Source organism: Stigmatopora argus, chromosome 15 (assembly GCF_051989625.1).
Source record: "Stigmatopora argus isolate UIUO_Sarg chromosome 15, RoL_Sarg_1.0, whole genome shotgun sequence".
Taxonomy (NCBI): Eukaryota; Metazoa; Chordata; class Actinopteri; order Syngnathiformes; family Syngnathidae; genus Stigmatopora; species Stigmatopora argus.
The window spans coordinates 16,097,932-16,124,323 of NC_135401.1; the positions used below are offsets into that span (position 1 = coordinate 16,097,932).

The 26,392-nt window shown below is 43.1% G+C and overlaps 1 protein-coding gene across 6 annotated transcripts in view; it reads left to right on the plus strand.

Annotated features, from left to right (window-relative positions):
• The window catches only part of dicer1 (dicer 1, ribonuclease type III), a 190,598-nt gene that overhangs the window by 135,622 nt on the left and 28,584 nt on the right, over positions 1–26,392 (plus strand). For all 6 annotated transcript variants that reach the window (XR_013305092.1, XM_077620450.1, XM_077620449.1 and 3 more), the window contains 4 exons: positions 1,102–1,207; positions 1,503–1,678; positions 14,497–15,205; positions 19,497–19,649. Coding sequence is in view for 5 of the 6 variants with exons in the window: in XM_077620450.1 (XP_077476576.1) it covers positions 1,102–1,207; positions 1,503–1,678; positions 14,497–15,205; positions 19,497–19,649 (1,144 nt within the window). In the remaining variant the exon portion in view is untranslated. The remainder of the gene's footprint in view (positions 1–1,101; positions 1,208–1,502; positions 1,679–14,496; positions 15,206–19,496; positions 19,650–26,392) is intronic.

A 26,392-nucleotide genomic window follows, 5' to 3' on the forward strand; every position in this document is an offset into this window, starting at 1 on the left:
TCCGTTTTTAAAATTAATATTTGGGGGGGTTCTTTAATTTTTTTCTTTGTTTTTCAAATTACAGTCATACCTCTACGAATGACCCTAGGTACGAAAGTTTCAGGTTATGAAATGTTGTATATGCAAATTAGTGACTCAAGATACGATAAAGATCCAAGTTACAAAATCCCCCAAAAAGTAAATACATTTCCTTATCCGTTATTTTATTTTGAATTCCCCTTATTAAGCGATTAAAACTTACAAATGCAACGTGGCACATATTTTCACACACAGACACATAGGGCACACGTAAAAGTCTAAAATGTTCTACAAAGTTCTACGGACAGATGGACAGAGGCGGACGGACAGGGACAGACAGACCGGCAGAGACGGGAGCCGGCAGAAACGGGACAGGCAGGCCGGCAGAGACGGGGGACCTTGCTGCTGATCAGCCGATAGGACATCTTAGGAGGATCTAGGCAAGGAAGATGATCTTTAAAACCTCCAGACTACAGAGGGACTGTGCGGATCAGCTTGAAAGAGTGATTCTGGATATTTAACCTTAGTCTCAGTCTGCAGAAGGTCCCCATCTTGTGGACTTCCTGTGTGTGGCTCCAGTTTTTTACATAGGTCTACAATGTCTTGTGTGTCTGTCTTGCGACTGCAACCAAGGAAATTTCCCGAATACGGGATTAAATAAAGTTGTAATCTAATTTTATTTTTTCTTGGATGTCTGTTTGGCATTGTGCAGCACCTCACCAAACTGTGATTCATCATTTTTACCTGCAAACCTAATGAACGGGTTTCTTACTGGTTTGCTGTAATTTTACCAAATTTTTAGTTATTCCACTTTTTTTTTCCTTAGCGATTCAATATTTCCCTTCTGCTTGATTTGAAAAGCAACCTTAGTGAGCCACTTTAATTTTCTAGGTCCATTTCTTGTTTCCTAACTGCAGTATGACTATGTCAATAATACATGTCATTTTACAACTGAGTTAATCTTTCTGAGACTGGTGAATCCATGATTTTTGCTAGAGGTTGTATTATCGAAATATTTTCAAATTATACAGAATGTCTCCATCTATATTTAGAAACTTTCCTGAATTCCTCCTTTGCTCACAGGCTGAATCTCTTAACTCCACGTCACCTCAACCAAAAGGGTAAAGCACTGCCTCTCAGCAGCGCAGAGAAGAGGAAAGCAAAATGGGAAAGTCTGCAGAACAAACAGGTAATATTAATTTTTGGGGGTATTCCCATCTTTCATATATCTTGATTATGAGATTCAGTTTTGGAGTATCAAACCCTGTTTTTAATGTACCTATAATTGTGTTGTATACATTTTGTGTTATTTGTTTTGCTTATCCTGTTGAATGTGGCCTTTTTATCCAGCGTAAGATAACTTACTTTTTAAAAGTCCCACCTTAAAATTTGCTCGGAAATGGAGTCTTCTTTTGCAAAAATGTTTCCACATTTAGTTTTTTTTTTTTACTATTATTTCATGGAAGGAGTTTTGTATTTGTCAGATTCTTGTTCCAGAACTTTGTGCCATTCACCCAATCCCTGCATCCCTTTGGAGGAAGGCAGTGTGTTTACCCAGTATCCTCTACCGTCTTCATTGCCTCTTGACAGCAGAGGAACTAAGATCCCAGACAGCACGTGAAGCTGGAGTTGGATCACAAATTCTTCCTACTGATTTCAGGTATCAAATTACAACAGTCTTTCAACATGATGTATCTATTTTATTTAGGTGTACAATGTATTTTCCTGTCTCTGTGTTTTCACTTTCTTGCCACTGCAACAGTGAATTTCCTAAATACGGGATGAATAAAGTTTAATCTAATAGTTTTAGCAAAATTAAAGAATAATGGATTAGCTATGCACGATATGGCCTAAATTTGCATATTTTGCATTGAATTAGCATATTTTTTTCACTAACTTAAGTAGTACCCCCTAAACCCTTTAAAAATTATATGAAATATTGTCAGGTTTGCCGTTAGACATCCACAAAAAGCATGCATAAAGAAAGTGTCAGGTCCGCCATAAGACATTCACAAAAACATGCATACATAAAGAGGAAAGACACTCTCCTGGATTTTCACTTGCAACGAGGACGACCATTGAGGACAGATCCCCAACTCCGTTCTGACCTTACACTTCTTTTTTTGTCGATTCATTACATTCGCTCGCCCTGATTGCATGGGCGTCCATCATCATGCAATCCATCATCCCATCCTGCCTGAAATCTACCACCATCCCATCCTGCCTGAAATCTACCACCATCATCCCTGTCCCTAAAAAGCCAACCATTCACAACCTGAATGATTACAGGCCTGTTACATTTACGCCTCTGGTCATGAAGTGCTTTGAAAAGTTGTTCGCCCGCCACATCAGGGATACAATCCCTCCCTCAGTTGACCCTCACCAGTTTGCTTATAGAGCAAACAGGTCCACTGAGGACGCCATCGCCGTAGCTCTAGACACAGCACTGAGCCACCTGGAGCACCATGGGAACTATGTGAAGGTGCTTTTCATTGACTATAACTCAGCCTTCAACACTATAATACCGGACATTCTCGCTGACAAAAACTCCCACCTTGGACTATCCTCTTGCATCTGTTGCTGGATTAAGAATTTCTGAATCAACCGTCCACAAACTGTTAGACTTGGTCCCAGTGTTCCCTCTAAGCTGCGCGCGTGCGCAATTGCGCACTACTCTCGTCTTCTCTGCGCAGCAGCAATCATATGGCGCGCAGTAAAAAAAAAAATCGGATTTTTTTTTTTTTTTTTTTTTTTTTACCCATGATGGCGCCGTTTAAGCGGCAGCCAGTGGCAGTAGCTCTGTCCACTTATGTTTTTCGTGTTTTACATGAAAAATGGACAGGTCGCCGAACGTTCATTCGGCGACCTGCCCGTCTGTCAAACGTCCGTCGGCGAAACGTCTTTAGGCGAATCATCCGAGTACCGATGATGTCGCTCACACTGGTACTCAGTGCGCTCAGGGAGGTTGACTTTCTGCTCAGACCAACGAAAAATTAGAGGGAACATTGCTTGGTCCCCACCTCTCTTCCTCCATTACACTGAGCACTGGCTCCCCTCAAGCTTGTGTGCTGAGTCCTCTTCTATACTCCCTGTACACATACGACTGTACACCGACCCACCACTCTAACTCCATCATGAAATTTGCTGATGACACCACTGGTCGGACTCATCTCAGGAGGGGATGAGTCTGGCTACAGAGATGAGGTCAACAAACTGTCTTTGTGGTGTTTGGTGAACAATCTCACTAAACACCATGAAAACTAAAGAAATAATCCTGGACTTTCGCAAACGCAGCACAGGTCTGGCCCCACTCCTCATATATGGAGTATGCGTAGACAGGGTTCAGTCCTTCAAATTCCTGGGGGTCCACGTCAAGCTCTCCTGGTCTACCAACACCACGGAAGTGGTAAAGAAGGCCCAGAAGCGACTCCAGTTCCTGAGGGTACTCAGGAGTAACAACTTGGACATTAAGCTTCTGGTAACCTTCTACAGAGCCACTGTGGAGAGCAACCTGGCATACTGCATTACAGTGTGGTACGCTGGAAGCACGACAGCAGACAGAAAAGCCATGCAGAGAGTGATCAACACCGCAAAAGAAGATCATCGACTGCTCTCTGCCCTCGCTGGATGACATTGCCAGCCCTCGCTACCTCAGCGGAGCCGGGAACATTGTTAGGGACCCCGACCAACCTTGTCACAATCTGTTCCAGCTGCTGCCCTCTGGCAGACGCTACAGGTCTCACAAAACACGGACAAATAGACTCAGGGACAGTTTTATTCCCAGAGCCTTCAGAGCTCTAAACTTGCACTAGCACGACGCACAATCCCTTCTGTGCAATAACTTTGGGGTGTGCAATATCTTAGATTGTGCAATATCTTACTATTACCTTGCCCGGATGTGACTTATTTATGTTTTTACTGGGCAAAACGCACTTTGCGGAGTAGTACCACCAATTTCGTTTTACGCAGCTGTTGTATAATGACAATAAAGGCTTTTGATTTGATTTATATTTGATTTGAAACTTTGATTTGAGATACGAGTAAATCGACATACAAGCTCAATCCCGGAACACATTAAGCTCGTATCTCAAGGTATGACTACTTATTTTTAAGTGTATAGTAATCTAAGTACATTTAAGTTAAATTTAAAATGCATGTTATGTTACGAGCGCATCCGTCAGGTCTCTTTCTTGTCCTTTCTCACTCTCTCTCTCATCCGCGCTGTCTGTCTGTACTGAGTAATATCACAATATAGCAGTGGCGGGCTGTGCATTTCACACCTAGGCCTTCAGTAGTGCTACATGTGAATCAATCCAACCCTCAATAAGTATTTTATGGCTATAAAACCAGACATAAAAAGAATCAATGATAACCTCAAAAATTGAAATATTTCGGAAAATAGTTTTACTCAGCAAAAATTATTTTTATTTATACACAAAATCCATCATCCTTTCTTTCCTCAAGAAGATTTCAATTACTCTGTCGTACAGATTACCCGTGCGTTTTAGGTCCATCAAGAGGTTCTTTTCTATCGCCATCAAAGCTAATGCTGGAAGTCGAGTATGTCCTGTTGTATTAAAGCAAACAGGTGGAATGAATAGTTGTGCAAGGAAAAGGCGAATGTTGACAATCAAAATTAAGTGCGAAATAATTGAAAAATATGAGAGTGGGGTACGTGTCACAGAGCTTGCTTGTTGTCATGGATGATATCGTGTCTCTTGGAAATTCCTTGGGGCTGGAGGTTGACAAGGCAGATGTGAATGATCTAAACGCCGAGCACCATGAAGAACTGATGACACAGGATTTAATCGAGCTCCGGGAGAGTGAACATTTGGAGGTGTTGCGGGAACTCGTAGCGAGGAGTAGGTGGAAGATGGGGGCCGCCTTGCTACAAAGGACATCAAAGACATGCTAGCGAAGTGCCAAGAGTTTTCTGATTTTGTAGAAAAGGTACACCCTGACAAGCTGGCAAGTGGTTGTGCGTTATCGTATTGTCAGGATATTTGTGCGCGTAATTTCCGAAATATTTTGAAGGGAAGGCAAAAACAAACAACTCTTGATGCGTTCCTTTTAGAAACTCCCGCTGAACGTCCGGGTGAAGTCAACCCGGAGAACAAAGGTAAAAAAATTAAAACTACATTAGAATTCAGTTTTGTGTAGTTACATTAAACGTATGTTTGAGTGTATCTGTATATATTAATCCAAGTTAATTTAAATTTGTATGTTCTGTTAAGAGTGCGTTACAGCGGATGAGTTCTCTGGTTTTGGAGATGTTCAGCGCCAAGTTGTTCAGAGCGCACCACTCGCTGAGTCTAAGGACCTCATCTCTGTAGGCCATCTCATTTTCCTCTGTAATCATCCCTACTGCCGTTGTATCGTCCGCAAATTTCACAATGATGTTCTCATGGTGCCTGGGTCTGCAGTCGTGTGTGTAGAGCGAGTAGAGTAGTGGAGTCAGTACACAGCCTTGGGGCGAGCCGGTGCTGAGCGTTCGGGCAGATGAGAGGTGGCGACCCAGCTTCACGTGCTGGGGTTGGTTGATCAGGAAGTCCTCAATCCAGGAGCATGTGGAAGGTGGGAGTCCTAGGTTGGCCAACTTGGGGATAAGAATATCTGGTCTTATGGTGTTAAAGGCTGAGCTGTAGTCGATGAAAATCATTCTGATATAGCTTCCTCCTTCCCAAGGTGGCTCAGTGCAGCGTGGATTGCAGGGGTTATTGCATCTTCGGTGAATGTGTTCGGCCGATATGCAAACTGATGTGGGTCGTGGGTGAGTGGAAGACAGGCTATGTGTTTCAGTACCAATTTCTCCAAATTACTTTGTGATGATTGGTGGGAGAGTTACTGGGCGGTAGTCGCCCAGATTGTTAGCAGGTGACTTCTTGGGTACTACTGGGATGATGGTGGCTGATTTTAGACAGGCTGGGACGGAGGCTTGTTCTAGTGAAAGGTTGAAAATGTCCATGTAGGGCTTAAGTCCTGTGGGTTTCCGGGGGTTGACTGCTCGGAGCACACGTCTCACATCCACTACTTCCACAATGATTCGGGCGGGGCTTCTTCCCGAGCTTGGTGTGGGATGTACACGATGTTGATGTAATGTGACAGGGTAATGGGCTTGGGACTGAAAGCGGGCAATACTTGATATAAGACAGTACTGTGTCTGTGAAGGTTCCCAGGTCCTCATAGTGGAAAGTTTCCCACTGTCTGTTCAAAGCAGTCTTGGAGTGGGGGAGAGTGTCGCGTCACCAGGCCATGTGATAATGGTTCGTCTTTGTTGCTTTGATTGAGGGCTAAAGGGAGTGTAAGTTGGGGCCATGATCTAAGAGCCGTGATCTGACTGTCCCAAGTGTGTGTGTGGTATGGCTCTGTATGCTCCTTTGATGTTCGAGTAAACATGATCCAGAGTTTTATCCTCTCTTGTTGGACAATTCAAGTGTTGGTAAAATTTTGGCAGAACAGTTTTGAGATTTGCCTGATTAAAATCTCCTGCAATTATGTGTGGCACTTGGGTAGGCGTCTGGTGATTGTTTATTGTGAGAGGTACTTACCTTAGCGTCCGGTGGGATGCCGACAGCAGTGATGATAACAACAGCTATCTTGCTGGGCAGAAAGAAGGGTCTGCATCTCACCGTCATGAATTCTATATATGGGGAACAGTGTCTAATAAGAACAGTGCTATTGTGACACCATCCCTCATTCACATAAATGCAAAGCCCACCACCTGTTTTTTGTCCTGAGTTGAACGTCCTGTCTGATCTGAGTAGTGTGCGTCCTGCTAGCTGCACGGTAGCGTCGGGTATTTATGGGTGAAGCCACGTCTCTGTGATTATTAGCATTGAGCATTCGCGAACGTAGCGATTAGCAGCGAGCTCTAATTCCAAATCTTCCATTTTGTTTACAATGGATCTGACGTTGGAGAGATATATGCTCGTGAGTGGAGGTTTGAGTGGTTGTTTCCTGAGCTTACACAACACGCCGGCTCGACAGCCTCGCTTTTGTTTTCTTTCCCGACGCGTTCTCTTTCGCCGACTAGTCCCGGCCGCAAGGTGGTCAGTGCCTGTCGTGGCGGCAACCCCAGTACCCGCTGGTGGACACCGGCAATAAGGGACGCCGTCAGCCTGAAAAAGGAGTCCTACCGGGCCCTTTTGGCCCAAGGGACTCCGGAAGCAGCTGACAGGTACCGGGTGGCCAAGCGGCACATGGTTCTGGTCATGTCCGAGGCCAAAACCCGGGCATGGGAGGAGTTCGGTGAGGCCATGAAGAACGACTTCCGGGTGGCTTCAAGGAAATTTTGGTCCACCATCTGACGTCTCAGAAGGGGGAACCAGTGCACCGTCAACAGTGTATTGTGGGAATGGGGCGCTGCTGACCTCAACTCGGGATGTTGTGAATCGGTAGGCCGAATACTTTGAAGACCTCCTCAAATCCACCGACGCGCCTTCCCATGAGGAAGCAGAGCCGGGGGACTCTGGGGTGGACTCTCTTATCTCTGGGGTCGAACCGTGGTGGTTAAAAAGTTCCTTGGTGGCAAGGCGCAGGGGGTGGATGAGATCCGACCGGAGTTTCTAAAGGCTCTGGATCTTGTGGGGCTGTCTCTGTTGACACGCCTCTGCAAAATTGCGTGGACATCGGGGACGGTGCCTCTGGATTGGAAGACTGGGGTGGTGGTTCCTCTTTTTAAAAAGGGTGACTGGAGGGTGTATTCCAATTACCGGGGGATCACACCCCTCAGCCTCCCCGGGAAGGTCTATTCTGGGGTACTGGAGAGGAGGGTCCGCCGGGAGGTCGAATCTCAGGAGGAGCAGTGTTTTTCGTCCTGGCCGTGGAACAGTGGATTAGCTCTACACCAGGGGTGTCAAACATACGGCCCGCGGGCCGGAACCGGCCCCCAAGGAGGTTCGACCAGGCCCGCAGGATAATTTGAAAGTGGAAAAAATGCATAAAAGACATGGAATTAATATTTTTAATTCACTGCAATTCATGGATTATCCGCTAAGGGGCGCACTCTTTCCATCAGAGTAGAAGACAAGCCGCATCACTGAGACAGACTGAAAACAGCAGACGGTATCAATGCGCCATCTGCTGCTTGTTACGACGTTTTTAATACCTTGGTCTTTACCTCTCCGCTACACCCTCATTAGCCAAAATGTCGTTATCCAAACGGAGAAAAGTAGATAAGGAGTGTAGAATTTTCAAAGAAAAATGGACCATGTCCTTTTTATTTACAGAGATGCACGGAAAACCTTTGTGCTTGGTGTGTTTGCAACAAGTTTCGGTATTGAAGGAATATAATATTCGCCGCCACTACGAGACTCATCACAGCGAAAAATATGACGGCTTGCAAGGACAACTGAGAAGAGATAAGATTAACGAATTGCTGGCGGGTCTGAGGAAACAGCAGTCAACTTTCATCCAGAGCCAAGAAGTCGGTAAAGCAGCGGTAAAAGCCAGCTACCTAATTGCTAGCAAAATAGCATTAGCATCGAAGCCGTATTCCGACGGTGACTTTGTTAAATGATGCATGATGAAGGCGGCTGAACTTGTATGTCCCGAGAAGCGAAAAGCTTTTGCCAATATTAGCCTGACGAGGAATACTATAGCAGAAAGGATTTTGGAACTATCGGCAGATATAGACAGTCAATTGAAACAGAGAGTCAAGTCATTTATTGCATTTTCCGTGGCAATTGACGAGAGCACTGACATCACAGACGTGGCCCAACTGGCCATATTTATTCGAGGAGTTGATGAGACATTGACTGTTACTGAAGAGTTTCTTGAATTGGTGCCAATGATGGACACCACAACAGCCGAGGACATTTTCGGCTCTGTCGTTGCTGCATTGGACAGAGTTGGAGTGGACTGGTCCCGCGCTGTCAGCCTGGCTACAGACGGCGCGCCATACATAGTCGGAAAGAAAGCAGGTGTCGCGACAAAGTTCAAAGACAAAGTACAAGCCCTTAATGGAGGAGATCGTTTCTTGACATTTCACTGTATTTTGCACCAGGAGGCATTGTGTTGCAAGTCGCTGAAAATGGACCACGTCATGGAGGTGGTTGTTCACACTGTAAATTTCATCCGGTCCAGAGGTCTGAACCATCGTCAGTTTGACAAACTTCTCAGCGACAGCAACATTACCCACAGCCTGCCATACCACACTGAAGTGAGATGGACAAGCCGAGGCGCTGTGCTGAGGCATTTCTTTGATCTACGAGAGGAAATCGGACAGTTCATGGAGAAAAAAGGAAAACCGGTGTTGGAATTACAATCTCAGGAATGGCTACGGGACCTTGCATTCTTGGTTGATATTACTGAACACTTGAACAATCTGAACAAAATGTTGCAAGGCCGCAAAAAAGTTGTCACACAGTTTTCTGACAACATACATGCATTTAAGTTGAAGCTGACTTTGTGGGAGATGCAACTGGCAAATGGCAACCCTGTTAATTTCCCCTGTCTGAGAGATGTGTGTGTGTGACCAGAAAAATTGCAGGACTACTGCGGGAGTTTGAGAAACGTTTTCAGGTATTTGGTGAACTTGAGACAGAATTTTCAGTTTTTCGCTCACCTTTCACAGTTAAAGCTTCTGATCTGCCGGTCGAAATTCAGATAGAGATAATTGATTTGCAGTGTGATGCAGATTTGAAGGGCAAATTTGCCTCTGTAGGTCTGGACAGATTTTATCAGTATCTACTACCAGGGTACCCCAAATTAACAGCCCTGGCCACTAAAATTTTGTGCATGTTTGGGACAACCTACCTTTGTGAACAAATTTTCTCAGTGATGAATATCAATAAAACAAAAATGTGTTCAAGGCTCACAAACAAGCACTTAAATGACATTCTGAAAGTGACAGCTAGTCAGGACATGACCCCTGGTGTTGATGCACTTGTACAGGCCAAAAGATGCCAAGTTTCAGGAACAAATACAAGTCCAGACTAGACGAACACCTTTAAAATGCTGCCTTAGATACTGTTTGCATTGAAAGAATACAGCTCTGTGAAGATGAATCCTTACTGTGGTGATTTAAAAAATGTGCACTTTAATGTTAGTCAGCAGCTTCAAAACAAAAGTTGTGTGATGGAATTCTACTGTTCATACAACTCCATAAATTTTCAGTATGTATTGTATGTGTATGTATGTTTCATGTATGAAGTTTACAGATTTACAGGACAGGCGAACACTTTCTTCATTACACATTTAAAATCACTCTCCTTAGTTTGTAAGGTGCACGCAGGGATTACATTTAGATTTTAAATGCGTATGTGTAAGTGGTTTAAAAATTCCTTTCTTTAAAAGTCTCATTTAATCTTAAAGTGCATTACTATATTTTTCAGTACCAATTAAAGTTTTGTGCCTTTGTACAATCAGTGGGATCAGTTGCAATGCATATTTGTGAATGATAAAAGTAAATTGCACATTTGTCTAAGGAAATATGAGGTGTTTCATGAAATGTTTTGTAAAAGTATAGTTCATTAAATTTCAATATTTTCCTAATGTTCTTGTGCTTCTTTACACCAAAACAAAGGAAAGACATGATATTTTGGTTATTTATAGCAGAGCATGGTATAATTTTAATGGTCCGGCCCACTTGACATCTCCCTAGGCAGTATGTGGCCCACGATGCGAAATGAGTTTGACACCCCTGCTCTACACCCTCAGCAGGGTCCTTGGAAGGCCATGGGCGTTCGCTCAACCAGTCTTCATGTGCTTTTTGGACTTGGAGAAGGCATTCGACTGTGTCCCCTGGGCAGTCTTGTGTGGGGTACTCTGCGAGTTTGGGGTTCCGGAACCCCTGTTATGCGGGGTGCGGTCCCTTTATGACTGGTGTCTGAGTCCGGTCCGCGTAGCTGGCAGTAAGTCGGATCCATTTCCAGTGGGGGTTGGACTCCGCCAGAGCTGCCCTATGTCACCGATACTGTTCATCAATTTTATGGACAGAATATCTAGGCGCAGCCGTGGCGTTGAAGGGGTCCGGTTTGGTGGCCTCAGTATTGCATCCCTGCTTTTTGCAGATGATGTGGTTCTATTGGACCTCAGTCCGTGATCTCTTAACTGTCGCTGGAATGATTTGCAACTGAGTGTGAAGCGGTCGGGATGAGAATCAGCACCTCCAAATCTGAGACCATGGTCCTCAGTTGGAAAAAGGTGGCATGTCCTCTCTGGGTCAGGGACCAGGTCCTTCCCCAGGAGGAGGAGTTTAATTATCTTGGGGTCTTGTTCACGAGTGAGGGAAGAACGGAGCGGTAGATCGACAGGCGGCAGCTGCAGTGATGCAGACTCTGCACCGGTCCGTCGAGGCTCTCTATTTACCGGTCGATCTACACAAGTTTCCTCCGCAGGATGTCTAGAATCTCTATTTGAGATAAGGTGAGAAGCTCGGTCATCCGGGAGTAAAGCCGCTGCTCCTACGGATCGAGAGTAGCCAGATGAGTTGACTCGGGCATCTGATCAGGATGTCCCCTGGACGCCCCCCTCGGAAGGTGTTCCGGGCGCATCCCACCGAGAGGAGGCCATGGGGCCGACCTCGAACATGCTTGGGAGAGTATATCCCCCGGCTGGCCGAGGAACGCCTTGGGATTTTCCCGGAAGAGCTGGATGAAGTGACTGGGGAGAGAGAGGTCTGCTGCTTCCCTCTGCGACCCGACTTCGGATAAGCCGAAGAAGATAAGATGAGATGAGAACATACATTTCACCTTCTCAAGGAAGAACAGGGAATGCCTTCTGTGCATTGAAGACTCTCCCGTCCGCGGGAAATTATGCAATTGGAGCCTATCCTAAAATCAGTTAATCTATCTATATACAAAAGCCAGCTACTATCTTCCTAATTGTTTTGATGTTTCTGTTTTACAGTGATTTGATGCCATTAAAATCAATTTCTTCTGTAGATTTGAGATGTAATTCGCAAATATCCCCCCTCTTTTGACTCATTCTGCATTATGTCCAGCTCAAGTTAGACTTAACAAGGAAGACCGCACAGCGATCACCAATTCAAAAATATTAATAAATATTTTCCAATAATTCACACGTAATTTGAAAGGTAGTTTAGCATTAAAATGAATTAGTTGAAAACTCCAAATCAAGTTTGTTCACTGCTGATTAGAGCTCATTGTAAACATCACATTGGTCCAAAATGACTGCCATATTGCTCTCTTACCCAGTTTAAAGCCATATTGATCAATCATTCACCAATCAGATTTTTCATGACGGCAGTAATTCAAAAGATATTCTAGTGTGAAATCTTAAACATGCGAGAACAACCGCATCACCTTGCATTTTATGTAAATCATAAATTGCTCTTATTCTGAAATATTCAACAGAAGCACAGTCTTAACCACCAACTGTGAGCTTTCGGCTCATTGGAAGTAGCGGACTCCAGGATTTATCCTCACACACCGTGTTTGTGTCGTACATTCTTTCATGTTTTGCTTTGTTTACAAATGCCATACCAGCAATCTTCCCTCAATGTTTTCACATGTCTGGTCATACAGACAACCTCCTTGAGCAACATAAGAAGTGCTCACTATGGGCGTGTCTACTACCCATAAATGACCGAGTCGTAATAAAATTGTATGATTATTATCCATGAATAAAACATCTGAATAAATGTCACTAGAATATGCACAAATCTGACCTAAATTTTACCTTATTTTTCAAAGCCGTCCTTCTCACTTCTCATTCAAAAGACTTCTCTGCTGAATATATCACTTGAGGTAGTCTAGCATCCATTTATTCAATATTTTTCCATCGGAAAACTTGATTATAACTTAAGCTTCACTGCATGTTTTGCAGAGATCTTTCTCACCCAAATTCACCGCCTGTTCTTCTATTTGCACATACTCCGTTAGCCATTTATGTATGTACGTACGTACGTACTTACAGTGGGGTAAATAAGTATTTAGTCAAACTCCAATTGTGCAAGTTCTCCTACTTGAAAAGATTAGAGAGGCCTGTAATTGTGAGACAGAATGTGGAAAACCCCCAGAAAATCACATTGTTTGATTTTTAAATAATTTATTTCCAAATTAGAGTGGAAAGTAAGTATTTGGTCACCTACAAACAAGCAAGATTTCTGGCTGTCAAAGAGGCCTAACTTCTAACGAGGACTCCACTCGTTACCTGTATTAATAGCATCTGTTTTAACTCATTATCGGTATAAAAGACACCTGTCCACAACCTCAGTCTCTCACACTCCAAACTCCACTATGGCCAAGACCAAAGAGCTGTCGAAGGACACCAGAGACAAAATTGTAGACCTGCACCAGGCTGGGAAGACTGAATCTGCAATAGATAAAACGTTTGGTGTAAAGAAATCAACTGTGGGAGCAATTATTAGAAAATGGAAGACAAAGAAGACCACTGATAATCTCCCTCGATCTGGGGCTCCATGCAAGATATCATCCCGTGGCGTCAAAATGATAACAAGAACGGTGAGCAAAAATCCCAGAACCACACGGGGGACCTAGTGAATGACCTACAGAGAGCTGGGACCACAGTAACAAAGGCTACTATCAGTAACACAATGCGCCTTCAGGGACTCAAATCCTGCACTGCCAGACGTGTCCCCCTGCTGAAGCCAGTACACATCCAGGCCTGCCTGCGGTTCGCTAGAGATGGTGGGTGATCCAGAAGAGGACTGGGAGAATGTGTTATGGTCAGATGAAACCAAAATATAACTTTTTAGTAGAAACACAGGTTCTCGTGTTTGGAGGAGAAAGAATACTGAATTGCATCCAAACAACACCATACCCACTGTGAAGCATGGGGGTGGAAACATCATGTTTTGGGGCTGTTTTCTGCAAAGGGACCAGGACGACTGATCTGTGTAAAGGAAAGAATGAATGGGGCCATGTATCGAGAGATTTTGAGGGAAAAACCTCCTTCCATCAGCAAGGACATTGAAGATGAGACGTGGCTGGGTCTTTCAGCATGACAATGATCCCAAACACACAGCCAGGGCAACAAAGGAGTGGCTTTGTAAGAAGCATTTCAAGGTCCTGGAGTGGCCTAGCCAGTCTCCAGATCTCAACCCTAAAGAAAATCTGTAGAGGGAGTTGAAAGTCCGTGTTGCCCAAAAACAGCCCCAAAACATCACTGCTCTAGAGGAGATCTGCATGGAGGAATGGGCCAAAATACCAGCAAGTGTGTGAAAATCTTTTGAAGTTACAGAAAACGTTTGGCCTCCGTTATTGCCAACAAAACGGTACATAACAAAGTATTGAGATGAACTTTTGGTATTAACCAAATGCTTATTTTCCACCATGATTTGCAAATAAATTCTTTAAAAATCAAACAATGTTACTTTCAGGTTTTTTCCACATTCTGTCTCTCATGGTTGAGGATTACCCATGTTGACAATTATAGGCCTATCTAATATTTTCAAGTAGGATAACTTGCACAATTGTTGGTTGACTAAATACTATTTGCCCCTCTGTATACACACAAACTTATATAAATATATATTGTCTTTCTATTTTGCAGGTATCCGAACTTGGACTTTGGATGGAAGAAATCAATCGACAGCAAAATGTCAGTATCATTAAGTGAGGATAACGGCATTCAAATAAAGCCACAGTCCCCTGATTCAATCTCTTTCATGGATTACATTTATCCTCCATATTCCGAAGCCCTTGTCACTTGCAGAAATGACTTTGTGAATAGCCCTCCTCTAATTCATGACAATAGTGGGAACATTCTTTCAGATGGGAAGCATATTAAAACAAATAATTTCCAATATCCTCAGTGCTTTCTTGGACTGCTTCACCCTGAAAAAATGAAAATAACTACCTCAGTTCCAGCACAGGCCTCTCACAGTTTAAAGATACCTGACACATGCCCTCCACAGTATAGGATTCAATATACAGCAGGAACGAGCATGGTCCAAAGTAATTGCACTACCTCAAGCTACAGCTCGTACAAAGAGTCGCCCAATGCTCACAGAGCACCTTCACAGAATCACTCTGCTGATTTGTATCCCAACAAAATGCAAGGGGACTCTATAACACGCCTGGGGCCTAATCCAGGTCTTATCCTGCAGGCCTTAACCCTTTCCAATGCTAGTGATGGTTTCAACCTAGAACGACTGGAAATGCTTGGTGATTCTTTCCTCAAACATGCCATTACCACATATCTTTTTTGTACCTATCCTGATGCCCATGAGGGTAGACTCAGCTACATGCGCAGCAAGAAGGTGAGTCATATTGTTTAATTTAAAGTATTTTCCGAGTAATTAATCAATTAAATCGTCAATAGGTTTTTTATTTTTTGTTTGGTCACTTTGGTTTTTCGGCGCTAAAACAAATACAAAATAATACTGCCCCCACCCTTCTCTGATCTTACCTTATCTTACTTTACTTAACCACAGTTAGATTTATTCACCTGCCTTAAAGCCGTGCATATTTTGTAAATTAATGGTTGACTTTTTTAATTCATCAATTGATTATTTAAAATACATTCCACATTGTTGGTTCAATTTTCTGTCATTCTCTTAGTTAAAGGGACAAATAAATATAATCCCCTGTTGTCTAGAGTTGTGGTCAGGCTTTATGGTGGGGAAGTTAAGCATAAATATATTGTTTTAAAATAATTGTGTTTTCAATGTTTTCATCAATGATTTAGGAAAATTACAAATAACAGAAGCTGCACAGGTCTGAAGTAATTTTCTACGGCACTCATCCACAGGTTTATAATTCAACATGGATTTTTAAATTATGGGGGGCTTCTTTACCATGTATATGGAATTATTCATAAAAATGAGTGAATTACAAAATATTTTAAAACAATAAAACACTTAGTAACTTAATTTTTATATTTCCTTGAGTTGTCACTGGGTGATATTAAATCTGTTTGTAATGAAAAAACAAAAAACACAACAATTACGTAGGGGGCCATCGCATTTTCACAGCATTTATATGTATGTGTGGATTGTTCCATTTAGTATATGGGTGGCCAACATGCCTCATATGCAGTAAAAAAAAAAAAAAAAAAAAAATCATCTCCGTTCATCTCAGCTCATCTTCTTCCGCTTTATCCGAAGTCGGGTCGCGGGGGCAGCAGCTTCAGCAGGGAAGCCCAGACTTCCCTCTCCCCAGCCACTTCATCCAGCTCTTCCGGGAGGACACCAAGGCGTTCCCGGGCTATCTGGGAGACATAGTCTCCCCAGCGTGTCCGAGGTCGGCCCCGTGGCCTCCTCCCGGTGGGACATGCCCGGAACACCTCCTGGGGAAGGCATCCAGGGTGCCCCCTGATGTCCCCCTCCTGATCAGATGCCCGAGCCAACTCATTTGGTTCCTCTCGATCCGGAGGTGCAGCGGCTCTACTCCGAGCCCCTCCCGGATGACCAAACTTCTCACCTTATCTCAAATTGAGAGTCCAGACATCCTACGGAAGAAGCTCATTTCAGTAGCTTGTATCCGGGATCTCGTTCTTTCGGCCACGACCCACAGCTCCTGACCATAGATGAAGGTGGGAACGTATACTGACTGGTAAATAGAAAGCCTCACCTTTTGCCTCAGCTCCTTCTTCACCACGATGGACCGGTGCAGAGTCCGCATCACCGTGGACGCCGCACCGATCCGCCTGTCAATCTCCCGCTCCATCCTGCCCTCAATCGCGGACAAGAGCCCAAGGTACTTAAACTCCTCCACCTGGGAGAGGACCTGATCCTGGATCATGAAAACCTTCACAAATAATCTGTTCTTAAATGATTTTATCCTGAACGCAAAGCTGTACCTCACTGAAAGGAGGCTGCCCTTGAAGATCTGGACTGCACAGGGGGATTTGGACTAAAACTCCATTAACCTGATTTTTTGGGGTGTGAATTTCTATCAAGCAGAGAGGAACTATTTTCGCTGTGAGTACAGTATCTAAAGTACTTACATTTTTTTAATATATAGGTTATAATTACATATTGATAGGTTCATTAATAATTATACTTTAATAAAAGAAAGACATCGGAGCACATAATCCAGCGTTACTTGCAAGTGAGAATCAATCCTGACTCGTCCTCGTCACAGACCATTCTAAAGAAACAAATTCTCTCCTGCCCATTTACTTGCATTAGAATCAAAACAATTAAGGTTATCTTACTCTAAACAATTGCATAAGCATCAACCCGAATAACACAATTAAGGTAAAAAAACAACTGCAACAACAATTGCATATCAGGCATTCAAAACAACAATTAAGGTCGCAAATCAAACACAACTGCAGAATTTAAACAAGCAAGCCTCCATTCAGCAAAACAATTCCATATTAGGTGAACCGAGCAACACTATTTTAAAATAATTTGCGAGTATTTTCGTAGGTCGATACGATATCGCCATCTTCTCCGGAATCCAAGTCAAAGCAATTTAAGAGTCCTTCACAGATCTTCATTGCGAACTTCCTCGGATCCAGGGACTGGGTGAGATGTCAAGTCAATAGTCCTCGGATCCAGGGCAAAACAATTAAACGTCCTCGGAGCCAGCTGCGGGGGGAAGTGTCCTTCGGTAACAATTATACTATGCGTTTGTCAAGCTTATAATGATTAATATTTCACATATACATTTAATGATTAATATTCCACACATACATATAATGATTAATATTTCTTCGTTGTACGCACATATAATAGTATCCAAAATAACTCAAACACGTATTAATAATTTTCTGTCTTTTCTTATGTTTATAGCTGTAATATTTAATAAACACACTTCTTGGTAATTCTACTTGTGTACTTGTATTTCTGTATAGGCCCAAAAACCTGTAGTATGCTCCTACTTTGCGGTTTTTGCATTGTTGCGGATGGCCGCAACAATCCAAAAACCGCAAAGTAGGATCATGGGTCTGGTATACCTCATCCGTGTTATTTGAGGGATTACTGCCCACACATTTTAAGCAAATTAAGGTTTCTGGGCAGGTTTTAATTTAGTAGTGCAAATTTCATCAAAATATGTAAAGAACTTAATCACAAAGGGCAATGAACTTTCACACTTTAGTACCGTAAAAACTAAACACACCAAATAGGTTATTTGAAATGTTCTGCTTAAAATGTAAACATAATAACGGGTTCCCCTCAAAGTGCAACAATTTAAACCAATTATATAACTTAATGCTTGAAGCTTTTATCTCTAAATGAGCCACTGAAAGGGTGAGGGTGGACGTTCGTCACCAAGTTGGGTGGAGGGCAGCTCCATCCAAGCACCACCAAAGAAAGTCAAATTGAAGCATATTGCAGCAAATTTGCCGTGTCCAAGATCAATGTATCGCTTAAGCCTTTCACGATATGCAATAAATCCATTTAGGGGTAGATAAAAATGGGGCAAGTAATTCATGGCTTCAATTCATCATCGTGTGCGCGTGCTTTTAGCACTCGTGTTTGAACTCCGCCCATTGATTGGATATGATACCATTCTTCCCTTCACATCATGTTTCTTGGTTATCAACACACCTTAGAGATAAAATTCATCAAGTAAAAAAACATCTAAATTACAAATTGTAGCTCATTACCATTGAGGCTATTGGTGAAAGAATTTACTAACCACTTTAACTTGCTATCAAATAATGGCAGTCTTCTCTAAAATACTATCTTTATGGTTAAAAGGTGTGACTTCCAACATGAAAACTCACAGATTTTGCAGCATTTGGAAACAATGCAAAACATCCAAAAACGGCAACGGACATGACCTGTTTGTGACGAAAAGGCAGCAAGTTCACTCCTTGCACATGGCTTACAGTTAGCGGATAAGCACGCACTTCTGTCTGTTGTTTAAAATAAAACCACAATGTTCAACACAAATGCAGATGCCTGAAGTTACTCTCACATTAGTTAATTCATTTCAGTTTGTACACTATAGTAGCATTCAAAAACCCGCTCTTATGAAAATTCTTTATAATTTCTGTAGTATTAATTTGGTTTCAAACTTGGGAAAATGTGTTAACAGGACACATTTCAGATTAAATAAATGTTTTTGGTGTGCTCTAACTGGGAGAAGAATGAGTTTTTTTTCACCTAATTCATATTTAATGTTAAACTAGCTTTCAGATTCCGTTTTGAAAAGAAAAAAAATCATATTTTTTCGTTTTTAGTTTTCATAATTGTATCTTTATTTAAAAAAATCAATGCATGTTTATAAGGCTTACATAGCAGCATGCCAAGCTCAAGGTGTGCTCTAACGAGCATTTAAAAATAAATAAACAATAGTGTTAACGCAATCCTTTTTGTTATTATTGTCATTTTTCCCCATTTTATTTTGAGCCTGTTCCCCTTGATGTTGGAGAAAGTGGTGTATTGTAATGCCTGGTCACAAAGTATAATTAATCTGTAAAAGTAGATCCGCGACAGTATCTCGTTCACAAAATGTTCATTAGGAATCATCAACATGGTGGTGTTCTTTTTGTAATTAGACTACATACTGCATACATATGTATGTCAACAGAAAGTCAAATGCTAAAGTTACAGGGATTCATGGCATGTGCTCTCGTACCTTCACAATGTTTAGGTGAGCAATTGTAACCTGTACCGCTTAGGAAAAAAGAAGGGACTTCCTAGTAGGATGGTGGTATCCATTTTTGATCCCCCCGTCAACTGGCTGCCTCCTGGCTATGTGGTCAATCAGGACAAAACCATTACTGACAAACTGGATCCAAATGAGGTCAGTGGATTAACAATCAATATTTTGTCAGAAATGTTAATAGGAAAAATATTATTATTGGCAGTGTTCCCTCTAAGTTGCGCGCGTGCGCAATTGCGCACTACTCTCGTCTTCTCTGCGCAGCAGCAATCATATGGCGCACAGTAAAAAAAAAATCGGATTTTTTTTTTTTTTTTTTTTTTTTTACCCATGATGGCGCCGTTTAAGCGGCAGCCAGTGGCAGTAGCTCTGTCCACTTATGTTTTTCGTGTTTTACAGCATGTTTTACATGAAAAATGGACAGGTCGCCGAACGTTCATTCGGCGACCTGCCCGTCTGTCAAACGTCCGTCGGCGAAACATCTTTAGGCGAATCATCCGAGTACCGATGATGTCGCTCACACTGGTACTCAGTGCGCTCAGGGAGGTTGACTTTCTGCTCAGACCAACGAAAAATTAGAGGGAACATTGATTATTGGACCAATCCATTGATACATAAATGTTGTAAAATTATACATCAAATGTGTATTGTTGTGATTAAAGATTTAACTCTCCTTTGTGCCGCAGTGTAGCTCTAATCCAGGGGTAGGGAACCTATGGCTCAGGAGCCACATGTGGCTCTTTTGATGGGTGCATATGGCTCTGAGCTATACTATGCCGAGTCCCGAACACACCAATAGGAACGTCACGTCCGCACTGTGGCATTGATTGTTTTTTCATTAGTCTTTTGCATCCATTCTCTCATTGATACTCATTGAACTCATTGATATTCATTGATTAGCAACAAAATATTGTTGTCAAAAGAATTTGGAGACTTTTTGTACTTTAAAAGTGCTAAAATGACTAAAAAATGTGCACATTTTCATGTATTTTGACTTTTAAATTGTGAGTATGGCTCTGAAGGAATAACATTTCAAAATAGGAATTGTTTATGGCTCTCTCTTTCAAAAAGGTTCCCGACCCCTGCTCTAATCTATTAAAAAATGGCTTGCATAATGTGAAACCATCAAATCATACCCAATTATAGCATGACGAGTGGTAACAGTGGTAACTTTACTTACGAAATTCATTCGTACCAGAATTGGTTTTGTAACTTGGATTTTTTTTTTATGAAAAGAGACACATTTTACATAAAAATGCTTTGATTTGAAGAGTTGAAGGAGGTCAATAAATTTGACCGTAAAAATTAAGCCAAGTGTTATTGTGTAGGTCTCGGGTGATTCCTTAGGTTTCTTAGGATCATTGACACCCCACAAGGTGATATCATCACCGCCATTCGCAGTGGCTCTATGAATGCGCAAGGTTAGCCCGCTGTAGAAGCCAGCAAGTTTAGAGAGGCGCCATCGTGTCAAAGAGTAACTGGTGAGTCAGGATGTGACCCTCCTTGTTTCTCTGGTTGTGAGTTTCTGATTCTTCCAGTGGGACGTGGCTGGAACACCTCACTGGAGAGGCGTCTAGAAGGCTCCTGAATCAGATGTCTGAGAGAAACACATCTGACTTGCCACCTTCTTCTGACTAGGGACCTAGGTCTCAGATTTGGAGGTGTTGATTCTCATCTCGAGCGCTTCAAACTCGGTTGTGAATCTCTCCAGTGAGTTAGAGATTGTGGCCTAATAAAGCAACAGAACCACATCATCTGCAAAAAACTGGGAATGCAAGACTGAGGCCATCAACCCAAATCCCTCAACGCCATGGTTCTGTCTAGATATTCTCTTCATAAAAGTTATGAACAGAATCAGTGACAAAATGCAACTTAGGCGTCCAACCCCCACTGAAAACACACGCTACATGGAGCAGACTCTGACACAGGTCATAGAGGGACCAGACCCCATGTATCAGGGGTTTTGGTAACCCATGCTCCCGGACTACCCCCACAAGACTCCCGATGGACAGGGTTGAACGCCTTCTTCACGTCCATAAAGTATTTGCAGACTGGTTGGGCGAAATCTCATGCTCCCTCGAACCCCCTGAGGATATGGAGCTGATCCACTGTTCCACTGCAAGGACAAAAACCACAATACTGAATCCAAGATTGTACTTCCTGACGGGTTCCTGTCGTTCTTCATGATCTCACCGAACGTTGTTTTCTTCAGAGCCACCTGCTGCCTGGCCAGCCTGTCCGATCAAACTTCTTCAGTCTGACGGCATCCCTTACCGCTGGTATCCACCAGCGGGTTCAGTAATTGCTGCCGTGACAGTCACCGGCCACCGTGTGGCAGCGGCTCCAGTCAGCCACTTCAGCAATAAAGTTGCAAAACACGGGCCACTTGTACTCAATATCCCCCGTCTCTCCCTTGACATGAGAGAAGCTCTGTCGGAGGTGGGACTTTAAACTCTTTCCGACGGGGGACTCTGCTAGGCGCTTCCAGCAGACCCTCGGAAAATGTTTGGGTCTACCAGGCCGGACTGCTATCTTCCCCCACCATCGGAGCTAACTCACCACCACATGGTGATCGGTTGACAGCTCCTCCCCTATCTTTACCCGTGTCCAAGACATGTAGCTGCAAGTCCAATGATGCGACCACAAAGTCAATCAATGAACTGCGCCATCCCCCCCACCTGACGGTGCAGGGCCGATAACCAGGCTCTCACCATTGTGTCCCACTTCCAGGTCTGGCTCGGGAGTGGCCCCCTGGTGACCCGCGTCCGGGTGAGGGAAAACACCGTTTAATAATGTTATTCATGATAAGAGGTCTTCTGAGTCATTCTCTCTGGTCCCTCACCTCGGACTAGTTGGTTGACCCTACCAGGGGCACAAGGCGCCAGACAACTTAGCTGCTAGCATCATTGAGACACACAAACCCCACCACCACAATAAGATCATGACTCGTATGTGTGCGGTCTTGAGGAAATCATTTTAAACATTTATGCCTGTCTTCTACCTCCTCTTGTTCCATTGTTGACCCAAAGAACAATTATCTTCCCAGTAGTCTGTAAAACAGGTCCACTCCAGATTTCTTTTTTTTCTAGGAAGTTATATTTCTTATCATATCAGAACAAAATGAACTGGAAGTATTTGGATGAAAGATTTAAATTCAGATAATACTGAGATTTGTGAATGCAACATTTTATCTACCTCGCAGCGGCGATTACTGATAATCCTTTACAAGAGCAGTATTTTGAGCAAAAGACCACAGACAACCAATGTTCCCTCTAATTTTTCGTTGGTCTGAGCAGAAAGTCAACCTCCCTGGGCGCACTGAGTACCAGTGTGAGCGACATCATCGGTACTCGGATGATTCGCCTAAAGACGTTTCGCCGACGGACGTTTGACAGACGGGCAGGTCGCCGAATGGACGTTCCGCCGAACGTTCATTCGGCCGAACGGAGGTTTCGCCGAAACGGGATTCGCGCGCTCTCCCCGCCCCCGGATCGTGTGTGTACAAGTTTTTCAACCTCGGCCCGCGGGCCATATACGGCCCGTTAGGATTTTTAACGTCTTTAGGCGAATCATCCGGTCACGACATCATCATTGCTCGCTATGGGCACACCAGTATCACACCTGCCACAAGCAGGTGCATGTCAATGTTCCCTCTAATTTTTCATGTAAAACATGCTGTAAAACACGAAAAACATAAGTGGACAGAGCTACTGCCACTGGCTGCCGCTTAAACGGCTCCATCATGAAGAAAGGGGTAAAAAAAAAAAAAAAAAAAATTTTTTTTTTTTTTTACTACGCGCCATAGGATTTCTGCTGCGCAGAGAAGACGAGAGTAGTGCGCAATTGCGCACGCGCGCAGCTTAGAGGGAACAGTGCAGACAACGTATTATCTATAATCCTTATAAAGGGTGATTTATGGTTGTGTGAGTGTATGTGTGTATGTTATGATTCTCTCGCTATCTTTGTCCAAACCGTGCAACATAGAAAGTTGAAATTATTTATGGTGGCCAGAAACGGCTGTTGAGTGATTGGATTTCTTCACCTTCTCTAAGTCTGTAAACTTTTTTGTTAAAGCTGAAAGCAGAGTTGATGTATGAATCGTTGTTTTTACATGTGCCCTAAATGCACCGCATGGCTGATTGGTCCGCCAGCGAGTTTCTAGGTACTCCCCAGAACACACCAGAAAACATCCAGCCATCCATAAATCACGCTTTATCTATTCTCTAATCCTTATAAAGCGTGATGTACGGAGGGATGTGTGTGTTTGTGTGCGTGCGTGCGTGTGCGCACCTGGAAACTCGCTGGCGGAAATACTTCCCGAAATGACGTGGAAAGGTGTCTTGGGTCAGCGTGTCCAGTACCATCATGTCTCGCCTAGTCTTTCCGTCACGACAGGGGGGAAAAGGGTTTCGGGAAGCAAGAACAGATAAAGCGTGATTTTTGGATGGGTGGAAGGTTTTTGTTAACATTCTCACGCGAGTTGACATTTTGGTGGCCAGAAACGGCTGTCGGATCCGAATTGTGCATCGTCGAGAGTTGACATTTTTTATGGTGGCCAGAAAAGGCTGTCGAATTCTAACAGACAAGTAATTGAATTTCTTTACCTTCTCTAAGTGTGTAAACTCAAGCTATGAGCATTTGCAAATATTATTGATGAGTATGCCTGGCCTGAAATATGTTAGCTTGCTGCTCTCTTGAGCTATTGAAGATATTAGGTGCTAATAACAGTAATAAATTAATAATTAATAACGTTCGTTAAACAGGAGGTAAATAACTATCTTTTCTGTAAATTTGGTGTCAATTCGTCCATTGGCCTTGGAGGGTACTCGGATGTTTGGTCGCCCGGACGTTTGGTCGCCCGGACATTTGGTCGCCCAGACGTTTGGTCCCCCGGACGTTTGGTCGCCCGGACGTTTGGTAGAACGGACGTTTGGTCGCCGGGTTCGCTCCCTCTTATGAGAGGGAGAGAGACAGAGTTTACTGTTGAAAGCGAGCAACCAGGTAATATCTCGCTCTCAAAATTATAATCATGAGAGAGAGAGAGTGAGTTTGTAATTGCACTGACAATGTAAAAGAGCATTAATATCAAAAAAACTCTCGCTCCCGGCAGATCTATTAGCGTGTGTGTACATGCTATTCAGCGCCGGATTCGCTCGCTCGCTCCCGGCAGAGCAGAGAGTTTACTGTTGAAAGTGATCAACCAGGTAGTCTCTCGCTCTCAAAATTATCATCATGGGAGAAAGAGTTGGTTTGTAATTGCATTGACAATGTAAAAGCATTAATATCAAAATGTCGCTCGCTCCCGGCAGATCTATTGGCGTGTGTGTACATGCTATTCAGTGCCGGATTCGCTCACTCGCTCCCGGCAGAGCAGAGAGTTTACTGTTGAAAGCGATCAACCAGGTAATCTCTCGCTCTCAAAATTATCATCAAGAGAGAAAGAGTGAGTTTGTAATTGCATTGACAATGTAAAAGAGCATTAATATCAAAATATCGCTCGCTCCCGGCAGATCTATTGGCGTGTGTGTACATGCTATTCTGCGCCGGATTCGCACGCTCGCCCTGCCCCCGGATTCGCTCGTATTGGCGTGTGTACTGTTTTTCAAACTACGGCCCGCAGGCCATATACGGCCCGTTAGGCTTTTTAATCCAGCCCGCCGACGTTGTCCAAATTATAGTAAAAATCAATGACCTCATTAATTTCCCTTTGCCCTGCAATACCGTTCATCACTCTCAATTTAAAGACTGCTTTCTTTCGTTGAATAATAATATGTTCTTAATGTTGAAAGTAAATTTAAAAATAATTTTTTCACCTTCAATTGTCTTTTTTCTCATACTTCAATCCCCAGGTTTGATAAATTACATTGCGTGTCCAGATGCTGTCCAATTTTAGTATCCATTCTGGCCCGCAAGTCAAAAAGTTTGCCCACCCCTGGTATAGACAAACTTGCCACTTTTGTCATTGGCAGCCGGACGTCCACCGCCGTCATTGGCAGCCGGACGTCCACCGCCGTCAATGGCAGCCGGACGTCCACCGCCGTCAATGGCAGCCGGACGTCCACCGCCGTCAATGGCAGCCGGACGTCCACCGCCGTCAATGGCAGGCAGACGTCCATCGCCGTCACTGGCAGCTTATTGATAATGTGTTTAATTTGGGACAATAATTTATAAAAGAGGCAAGTTTGTCTATACCAGGGGTGGGCAAACTTTTTGACTTGCGGGCCAGAATGGATACTAAAATTGGACAGCATTTGGACACGCAATGTAATTTATCAAACCTGGGGATTGAAATATAGGAAAAAAGACACAATTGAAGTTGAAAAATGTATTTTCAAATTTACTTTCAACATTAAGAACATTATTATTCAACAACAGTAAACTCTGTCTCTCTCCCTCTCATAAGAGGGAGCGAAGCCGGCGACCAAACGTCCGTTCTACCAAACGTCCGGGCGACCAAACGTCTTTCGACGAAACGTCCGGTCATGGCCTTAGAGCTATTGAACAAAATAGGTGCTAATAACAGCAATAAATTAATAATTAATAAATGGAATTTATTATTGAAAAACCAAAAAACGTTCCTTAAACATAACGTAATGACATATCTTTTCAGTAAATTTGGTGTCAATCTGTCATATGGCTTGGGCGCTATTGAATTAGGTGCTAATAATAGTAATTAATTAATAATTAATAAATGGAATATGTTATTGAAAAACTAAAAGGTTAAACAGAAGGTAATTACCTATCTTTTTTTGTAAATTTAGTGCCAGTACGTCAAATTGCTTGGGAGCTATTGAAGATATTAGGTGCTAATAACAGTAATAAATTAATAATTAATAAATGGAGTGGGTTGTTGAAAAACTAAAAGGTGTTCGTTAAACAGAAGG